Source organism: Phragmites australis, chromosome 16 (assembly GCF_958298935.1).
Source record: "Phragmites australis chromosome 16, lpPhrAust1.1, whole genome shotgun sequence".
Classification (NCBI taxonomy): domain Eukaryota; kingdom Viridiplantae; phylum Streptophyta; class Magnoliopsida; order Poales; family Poaceae; genus Phragmites; species Phragmites australis.
The window spans coordinates 8,100,145-8,110,590 of record NC_084936.1 but is presented as its reverse complement, the minus strand read 5'-3'; the positions used below and the strand labels follow the sequence as shown (position 1 = coordinate 8,110,590).

The window sequence follows — 10,446 nt, the reverse complement described above, 5'->3', positions numbered from 1 at the left end:
GAATGTTGCTTATCCTATACACTTGATTTTTTTTCTTGCGTTCAGTCACACGCGGATAACAGTGCCATATACATTTGTAGATACATGTAGTATGGTTCACTAGATTTTGTGGAGCTAGCTCATCAAAATAGATATACTATTTGCCTCGTATAAATTTCGAACGAAGTTGATACCAAACAACAATAGATTAGAACATGCTGATATCCAAATATCAGAGGTTATGAGCACGTACACGGTAGCGATGCTTAGATTTTGTCCCAATCTTTCACGGTACCTAAGTAGCAAATATTGTTTCTCAGAATATTTTGTACTCAATTGGACAACATAAAGCTATTGATCTCTCTTTAGTTCCACAGCCTAGTTTAGTACTCAGCAATCACTTGTATAGGAAACGACCAAATAGCGACACCAGTTAATCAAGAACAGGTTCTAGGACTTTCAATATATCACGCAGGAACAGCAGTAAATAAAAGACACAAAAACCCTGTAATCTTCTTGGCTAAACTCAGCAACAGATCAGTACTATTCTCGGCCATATATCAGAGGTCAGTTTTCTGAATTAAGTGACGAAAACCTTCTTGCTTGACAATAATAATTGCATTTACTGGTATATAACTCAAAAAACTTGTAGAAAACAGTCTCTTGAAAAGATTCAAATAAAAACATTGAACCAAACCAGAAACATATGGAAGAGATCGTTTGAACGTCAAGGGCAGCTCAAAGGTTTGATTCCCTATTCAAAGTGGAAATAAGATGATAGTAGACTTTCCTTTTTCTGCCGCTTCTTTTTCATTTGATATGATGCTTCATGGCCAGATTGGGATAGGATTTTATGCTTCTCTATCTCCCTCTCTCTCATGAATGATTGTGCTTTCCGTTCCACGCACCAAGATCATACACGTAATTCTTCCAGTTACCAATATAAGTCGTTTAGGTTTATGATGAGCTATAAGCTTATAACCTATAGTCCGAGCTTCATATTTTTTTGAGCTAGTAGGTCCAAAAAAATAAAAATAAAAAGAGCATTCCAAATCTTTCTTATATCTTCTTTAGCTGTACTAATATTCTTCTTTATCTTTTTTGTGATTATGAAATGCCAAAAAGGTAATGGGTAAAGCCACAAAAGTAAGGTATCAGCAGGCCACTTCCAGCTGGCCACAGCTAAATGCATTGTATGATGCAGAGGCTAGAAACTTTTCATTTGCTTGATGAAATAGAATATCCCTTTATTGAAAAAAACTTCCATCATGTTTATTCTCAGCCAGTAGAAAGGGGCCATGCACATGATGGTACAAATAACTGTAACAGGCCTAATCATACAAGCAGCATGTTTTTTTGTACTGCAAGGGAAGATATAACTGTTGGATGTCTATATACACACGCACTGTAATTACCTACTAGGGTAGGGTGTTTCATGCATTTGTGTATTCACACAGTTGTACATCTTCCCCCCTTTGAGGTATGCAATAGAGTTGATTTGTATTGTATGATGTAGAGGCTGGAACCTTTTCATTTGCTTGATGAAATAGAATATCCCTTTATCGAAAAAAAACTTTCATCATGTTTATTCTCAGCCAGTAGAAAGGGGCCATGCACATGATGGTACAAATAACTGTAACTGGCCTAATCATACAAGCAGCATGTTTTTTTATTGCAAAGGAAGATATAACTGTTGGATGTCTATATACATGCACTGTAATTACCTACTAGGGTAGGGTGTTTCATTCATTTGTGTATTCACACAGTTGTACATCTTCCCCCTTTGAGGTATGCAATAGAGTTGATTTGCATATTTCCAACAATAGCATTTCACTTTGTAAGGATCCGAATGGTGGTATAATGACATTACATGCTTCTGATTGGGAAGGAAAAAAAACTGGGAAATTATATTTCTCAAATTATGGTGGTCCACTTAATAATACAGAAATGCCATATACGGGGCTGTCTTACTAAAAGCCGAAGTTTTGACCAACTTTGGCTCCCGAAATGAATTGTAGTGCCAAATTAGGGGTGCCTGACAAAAAAAAAAAAATTGGAACAAAAACAAACGGTTTCCAAATCCATCTGGTAAAAAATTGCCAAACTTTGGTTACGCAAGTGTGACCTATCAGAGACAAAAATGATCCTTAGATCATCTTTAATCATATTCTCTTCATTTCGTTAACATTTTCTCTTCAAAAGGATTCGTGAAGTAAAATAAGAGAGAATTCTATCCTGAAAAAAATAACTTTAAGAATCTCTTTATGATGAGAACTATTGAAATACTGAAGGAAATAAAATTCACTTCGTGAGGGATTCTGAGCCCTGACGAGAAACGATTAGAGATGATCTTACAGCCAGTCAAACCCGGGCAGATCTGGCCAGCCTGACAGCTAACCCGAAATGAGCCTGGTCCAAAGCTCGACTCCATAATTTCAGGCTTTGTGGCCTTTTATCGGGCTGGGCTTGGTTAACGATTTGGAATCCGAAAAGGAGATTGCCTCCTCACCAGACTGGCCTTCTCCAAAAAAAAAAAAGGAAAAAAAAATCAGATGTAGCAGTGATCGAGATGATCGATATAGCGAAAAGCTGGTGAGTAATTGAGCTAATTAATGGGAATGAGGTTTGAGATGTCGACGAGGGTTTATCAGATTACATGCAATACCTCGTACAATTCCTAGACAACCGTTCTTGGTCGATGAGAAGCTGAGATTGGCGATCTCTGGATGTTTTGGATGGATGGCGTGCTGTTGGCGGGCCCGCCATGCGTGATAAGAAGAGAGCTAGGTGTAGCCAAGGATGGACTTGCCGGCGATCGACGACGCCGGAGCTGGCCGGGCTGGTCGGTCGATGGTTCCGAGCCGCCGGAACGTCGTAACGCCGGCCGGCAATTCATCCTTGGCTGCATCCCGCTCTCTCCCTCCTCGCGCATGGAAACCCCTCCAGCCCAGATCTCTCTCTCTCTCTCTCTCTCTCTCTCTCTCTCTCTCTCTCTCTCTCTCTCTCTCTCTCATATCTTAGTTTTTGGTGTGCTTGCAACTTATAGGCTGGGAAGCTAACTAGCTAGGGTTTTGGTTTCATGATCGATCACGCATCAGCCATGCATGTACTACAGTTAACATGCAGTGCGCACGATCGAGAACCGACCGGAAAAGGCGCCAAGCTGGGAGTCGCAGCAGCGGGTGCATGAGGGAGGGGTATGTTGGGTTTGTTATCGCGGTTAGGTTTGTTGTCGTGGGTCTAAGAGGTCACCGGGCCAGGAGCCAATCAAAAGGGCTCTTCTAAAACGCGCGCGCGCAAGGAGCTTAACTAGCAACTTTTCAGACAGTCATCTCCACTTTCTATTTTTAGAAAAAAAATTCCTTATGTATTTTTTCATTTTTGAAATTTTTTTCTGAATAAGTTATTCGAACAAGTTTTCCGAACAAAGGTAACGAGAAAAGTTTTGAGTAAAAGTTAACGAGAAAAGTTTTGAGAAATTTTGTTTGAAAAAAATCGAAAAATAGAAAGTAGGCCTGTCAGGGGTGCGGTGTGAGCAAGGCAACGCAAGCGTGTGAAAAAGAATTTCTGCAACCAAAACCAATCATATACCGGCGTGAATCATGAAAAAAATTCACTGACGTGGCGAGCTTTCATTGGTCAAGGTAGATGGTTGAGTGGTGATGGAGATTGTTTTGGATATTTCAAACTTTAATTAAACACATTTGTTTTGTATTGGGCGTCTAATTTGAAAACCGTTCGAACCATAATGTTGTTCAAAAAGGTAATCCAACAAACTAATATCCATACGGAATATATTTATATGTATTTTTTAAAGATCTCAATAATTCAAATATACAATCTGAAATATAAAATGTTGGACGTGTCTTTGCAAATCATTGAATTAGATTTCACAATTGTTGTGTATTTCTATCGAAAAGGACACCGAGGCATAAACACGTTAAAGAAGGTTGAATTGTTGCATCAAGTATTTTTAAATTGTTAATGCAAATAAGAGGCAATATACAGGCATCAAGTATTTTATTTTTTTAATTTTAAGAGTTTACCAGCATTAAGATTTCCTGGTCATCAATGAGATCCCATAGTCTGACTGTTCTAGGAGTTTCAGAACCCGACACAGCCAGTTTTGATATTGACATCAAGCAATCTTCGTCAGATTCTTCTTCTCTAGCTAAGATGGCAGCATCTTCATGTAGCGAACATGGCTCTGATGAAAGCTATGTCTAATTTTAATAATTAATGATAACATAGTTAATAAAATTAATCTATTTGTCAAGTATATATTATAGTATATCTTATAGATGTTATATATGAAGAAGTTATTGAAGCTGAACTTTAAAAAATATTGAATTGTACGAGCACTCACCGCATGGTTTAGTGCTCAGATAAGATAACACATCGGATGATTCGGTGTTTAGACAAGTATACACGTTGGAGTGTTTTGACATAGAAGAAAAAGTTTAAGAACACACCGAATGGTCTGGTGTTGAGGTGATATACACACTAGAGTATTTTTCAGAAAGTGCATTTCTGTAGCAGAAGAGTTGTATATAGCAGATGGCCCGACAATGAAGAGGAGTGTACATCAGAGACTTCATCGGCGCATTTCCCAGAAGGTTTTCAATGAAGAGAGGAGTTGTAAACACCGGATGGTCTAATGATCAGAAAATTACAAATACTGGACAAATGCACAGTGAGATGTGGCTCGGTCAGCTCAAGTCTACATACCGAATAGTCTGGTGACAAAGTTCAAGATTACACCGAAACATCCGGTGTTCACAATGAGTTTGAATGCATGTCTAATAGCTAGTTTTTGCTACTGTACACGCCAGTTGGTCTGTTATTTGTACTGCTGTTGATGTCAAATCATCCGATGTTCACAGTCTTTTTTACTGTTGGAGTAATGGCTAGTTCGCTGGTTTGAGGCACAAATACCCCCTCCCCACTTGGCTATTTGAGTGTGCTAGAGTCTAGGAAAGCTCGTAGACACTTGAAAAGATATCTAAGTCACCAAAGTGTTAAAAGTTATCATACAAGGCAATTGAGCACAAGATTAGAGAGTGATTAATGCTAATAGGCCTAGAGAGAGTTATTGTTAGGTATTACTGCCTAGAGAGGGGATCAATGAGTGATCCTATATTGTACCAAGTGATATGATGACACCTTAGAGTTTTAGTGACTTGCTGGCACCGTAAGCCTTGATGGCTCATACTTGTTGACCTTCCAACTTTGTATGGAGAAGCGGCAAGACTTTTGTATAGGGACCTGAGACCATTATCTTGGTGGCTTAAGCTCCGAAGTGAAGACGATGATAAGTGACCGGAAGAGAGGCTTATGGTGAGGTCTTATCTTGGTGATTTGGTGGCTCAACCTACTTGAGGCCTAGGTGACCCAAGGGCCATGACCAGGTGTCGTCCGAGAGCTATAGGCTAGGTGGCTGCTCCAACGTGGACTAGGAGTGGTGTCATCGATATCACGGGATAAAAATCCCTTATGATGAGTTTGCTATTTTTACCTTATTTATGTTTCCGTATTTACATACTTGTAATATATCTTTGCATATTTACTTTCCTAAGGAGTTTATTAGGATTAGCTATATGTTACAAACCTTTTTGAACGGTAGAGTATACATACTAGATGAACCTAGATCATATTTAGATAGAAATTGATATAGATTTATCTTGTAAAGTTTTTAGAACTGATTAGTTTTTAGGTGTCTTAATTCACCTCCACCTTAAGACGTCACCGATCCCTACAGTTAGTACCAGAGCCGATTCTCTCAACCCTACATTTGGTATTAGAATATTGTGCACTTAATAGGCTTAATATCTTTGACAGTTGTGAAGTCCGGGGTAGGGATAGATATCGGTAGTGCTCCACGTTTTGACGACAATCATTTTTTTCATTGGAAAATTTTACTGACTTATTATTTACAAGCCAAAGGTTTAGATGCTTGGAGAGTCACCGAGGAGAGGATGAATCAACGTCTTACAAACAAGGAGAGACAATTCGATGTATTAGCGAAGAGTATCTTTTTATCACCTCTAAGTATTGATGTATTCAATCGAGTATATTCTCTTACCGATGCACATAATATTTGGATTAATCTCATTTAAATACATGAAGGTACAAAGGATATATGCAATGAGAAATATCATGTGCTAGTCTATAAACTTAATAGCATTAAACAACTTGCCTATGAAAGTGCTAATGATATATACTCACGTTTGAATATTCTTGTTAATGAGATCAATAGGCTAGGTTTGACGCTAATTGGAGATGATCAAGTGGCGAGAAGAATATTTTATGCTGTTTTTCCAAAGTATAAGTTGATTATGTCCGTCATCTACAATGACAACAATATTAGCAAGATGACTACAAGGCAAAATCACCGTCCATGAGATGACCATGACATGAAGGTTGAAAGTTTATTCTCATCCGATACTAAGAACCTTATCCTTATAAGTAAGCAAGCTCCTTGCCCACACATGAAAGAGAAGATGAGAAGGCAAAAGTAAGAATTAAACTCAAATAAAGATAATGGCGATAAAGATGAAGAGAGCAATGAAGCTGAGCAGAACACCTCACGCGATGAAGAAATATATCATAAGATCACCAAGCTCATCTCAAGATTAGAGAAGAACCTCAAGAGGATCAACGCTAAGATTAATCATCCAATTTTCATAAAAGATTTGGTTAACATAATTAATCATATTAAAAAAAAAAGAGAAAAAGACCAAGAACAAGAGGGAGACAAAGAGAAGAGACAAAACATTTGCTAGCATAGAAAGATAGGTGAGTGAAGATAAAAATTCAAGCTCAAGTAATGAGAGCTTCACTATCCACTCCTCCAATAGAAGCTCTTACTCAAATTCGTTATCACACAAGTCGTCATCACACAAGTGCCTTATGGCTTAACCTACTTGTGGCCTAGGTGGCTCAAAGGGCGTGACCAGGTGCCATCTGGGAGCTATAACCTAGGTGGCTGCTCCAACGTGAATTAGGGGTATTGTTTATACCATCAATACCATAGGATAAAAATCTCTTATACCAAGTTTACTCTCTCTATTTTATTTACATTTCCGCATTTACATACTTACAATATATCTTTGCATATTTACCTTTTTAGAGTAGTTTGTTAAAATTGGTTATATGTTGCAAATCTTTTGACCAGTAAAATAGACATCTTAGATGAATCTAGAACACATTTAGATACAAATTATTATAAATTTATCTTATAAAATTTTTAAAATCAATTAATTTTTAATATCCTAATTTATCTATTCGTAAAACATCACTGATCCTTACACTTCATCATGTGACATACGAAGCAATTGTTCTACCACATATAACTGGACAGTGGGAGTTAGCACAGTGATGATTATATGTCCCTGTTTTTCTCCGTATTTGATCCATAATCCTTTTGCTCTTCTGTAATTTCGCAGTGCAACCACCCTGTCCACTATTGGTTTTCTGTCAGAAGCTGGGGTCCCATCTACACCACGTTTATCTGGACGTGGAGCTTCAGGAATCGATCTCTTCAGAGTTACAGATGGCATTATATTATCAATCGAGTTGATGAGCGTACACCATAACTTTAATCACCATGACGAGAATCTCGTGCCCGGTGCCCTCATGCCATCAGACTAGCTTTCCTGCAGACAAGCTAGAGTGTAAGCTGTATCAAGGTCCCTAGGTCTGTGCAAACAATCGTCAACAAATCTGGTGGTGAAAAAGACTTAATCATAAGCAGGATTGTGGGACAAAATCTGATTCATCAATGGTTCAAACCGTGTCCAATATTCTGCGATAGATGAAGTTTTGCTTGATACTGAGCAGCACACGAATCTGTTCCTGATACAAGTCCTGCCCGAATCGCTCACACAGCCGAGCACACAAATCTGACCAGGAAGTGAAATTGGGCTGAGCTTGTAGCCAAAGAGCAGCCCACTCTCTCCGACGAAATATGAACAGTGAGAAACAAGTTCACTTTGTAGTCTAATTATCGTACACGTGCTCTTGTAATTGGATCTTGTATAATTTAAGAATTATTTACAGTATTGACCGTATCCGAATGAGCAATCGGATTTATGACCAATTATCACTGTTGATACGTAACACAAACCGATAATGATAACTCTATTACTGTTGGTTTCAAAATTGATCGTGATACTACCGAGTATCACTGTCGATTTTTAAACTAATAATGATGATATTTTTTTTTTATAGTGTACCTCTGCATACAACAATGCTAGGCTGAAGAGAGGGGCAAAATAAGGATAATCTCTGTATGAACACAACTGCATTATGAATGAAGAGTGGAACATTTTCTGGATCAGTTTCTCACAGATTAGTCAATGTAGTTAGCGATAATGCATATGAGAGGCATACAAAGGATAAGTATCTGACAACAACAAAAAAGGATAACAATCTCACAGAGTTCCCATCAAATCATGAAGCGTACATGTTTATGTATTTCATGAAACAAAGCAAATTAATAAACAGAAAAATAGATGTGGCGCATTTAGTAAGATGTGAAAAAACTTCACATCGTAGAGAAATTTTATACAGGTAATGTACTTGTTGACTTCCCCTGTGGCAGTCCCTGGTACGGAGCCGTATTGGCATTAAACCTGCAGGTTTACACATGGGAATGCATTATTCAAGCGGTTAATAAGTTGCGTATACTAATCATGGAGAAATAATGACACGTCACGGGCATGCATGATTCTAAACATACGGCTTGTGAGGATGTGTACGTAATGTTGTCCGAGCTTTTAGATCGTGTATATAACATGCATGCATGGTTTCAGAAATATGTTACGGTAACAAATTAGAGTTGTTTAGATACAACAAAAAAAACTGCATTTTGTTACGTGCATAGGAAATAATAGTATGGAAAAACAATACGTGGCATTTTCTGAAGTTTTTAAATATCCACTTACATCCTCTTTTCTCTGAAGGTGGGGTGTCACTGTAAAGGCACATCCTGGCTGAACTTATCCAGTACGAGTCTTTTCTGGCTTTCTGCCTTTCTCCTGTACAAATTAATCATGAAATGTTAATTCCATGCTGGTTTAATTTACACTATTATGTATTTTAATTAGGAATATATAAATGATATCTAATGAGTAGTTCTAAGTTACTATTTAGTTTGTTTTTTTATTAGTTTGGTGATATTAGAGTGAATCTTTAATTTATTTTTTAGTTTTTGGCCGACCTAGTGATAAAAAAAATACTAAACTTAGCTTTCTAATTTCAACGAAACCTTGGCTTTATTACCTTGATAGCACTGTCACTTTCACATTGTGAACTTATTTTTACTCATGAGTTGAAAACCTGACCACGCATAACCTTGCGTTTTCCACGGGACATTCACAAAACGTGCATATGTATGTATGTATGTATGTATGTATGTATGTATGTATGTATGTATGTATGTATGTATGTATGTATGTATGTATGTATGTATGTATGTATGTATGTATATGTATGTATATATAGACACGCACCAGTTTAAAAAATCATACAACCTAACAACCGCAAGGATGGACGATAGTGGCAAGATTTGTTAGTTCTGACGTGGGTCGATCTGCTACTTGCCTTTGTTTTTCGAGGAACCACCCAGTTGAAGAATTCGCTGCTTGAGACACAGGCATGTCTGCACAGGAGCAATGGAGGCTAATGAGCAACGCGTGCAAAATTGAAGGGCAGGCCTGCATGCATGCACTGATCAGAAAGAGGAGCAAAAGATGGGTATGTACTTACAGTTAGCAGGGAAATGCGCATCTGGCGCGGCGACCACCGCGCTGCCTTGATCGATGTCCACGAGACCCATGGCCATGAGTTCATCGTAGACCTCAACGATATTCATGCCGTCCACGAACATGAATCCCTCCTCCTCATCCTGCTGCTCCTCCTCATCGGCGGTGACCATGGAATAGTCGTGGTCACCTGGGGAAGGTTCTGCGGCAGCATCAGGCGCGGCCAGCCGCCTCGCTGCAGCCCGGGCCATGCATCTCTTGCCCCCTTGGTGCCGCCGAAGGTGAGAGGTTCCGTTTTTGCTGCCGGCACACATCGGCGTGCCGCAAATCTTGCAGGTCGCCGTGGCCGCTCCGCCGGTGGCGGAGTCCGAGGCGTTGTAGTCGAAGTCCCTCCACACGTCGGAGCAGAAATTAACCTGCGTGGTCCTGGTCCAGGCCACTTCGCCGGGGACTTCGCTGCTTGGCATATCGTCGTGCGGTGGTCAGTGGCGAAGCTAGGTTAGGAGGTGTGGTGCATATGCACCCCCTTCTATTAAAAATACTACTAAAATTAGCTTTGATAAACAGTAAATTACTGTAGCTTCAATAAACAGTAAAGAGCTACGCACCCCCTCTTTCCGACGCTAGCTTCGCCGCTGGCGGTGGTGGTGGCTGCCCGCGGTACGTCCGGCATACATATGGTCCTATCCATGGATCGTCAGGC

At 39.2% G+C, this 10,446-nt stretch overlaps 1 protein-coding gene across 1 annotated transcript; it reads right to left on the bottom strand.

Moving 5' to 3' along the window:
• Positions 1-8,403: 8,403 nt before the first annotated feature.
• On the bottom strand, positions 8,404-10,220 carry LOC133896134 (uncharacterized). The gene is made up of 4 exons (XM_062336654.1): positions 9,748-10,220; positions 9,583-9,640; positions 8,925-9,017; positions 8,404-8,612 (listed from the first exon to the last, which is right to left on the bottom strand). Exons 1-3 carry the CDS (start codon positions 10,208-10,210, stop codon positions 8,951-8,953), a joined length of 588 nt encoding a protein of 195 aa, XP_062192638.1. The 5' UTR covers positions 10,211-10,220; the 3' UTR covers positions 8,404-8,612; positions 8,925-8,950.
• Positions 10,221-10,446: the final 226 nt, after the last annotated feature.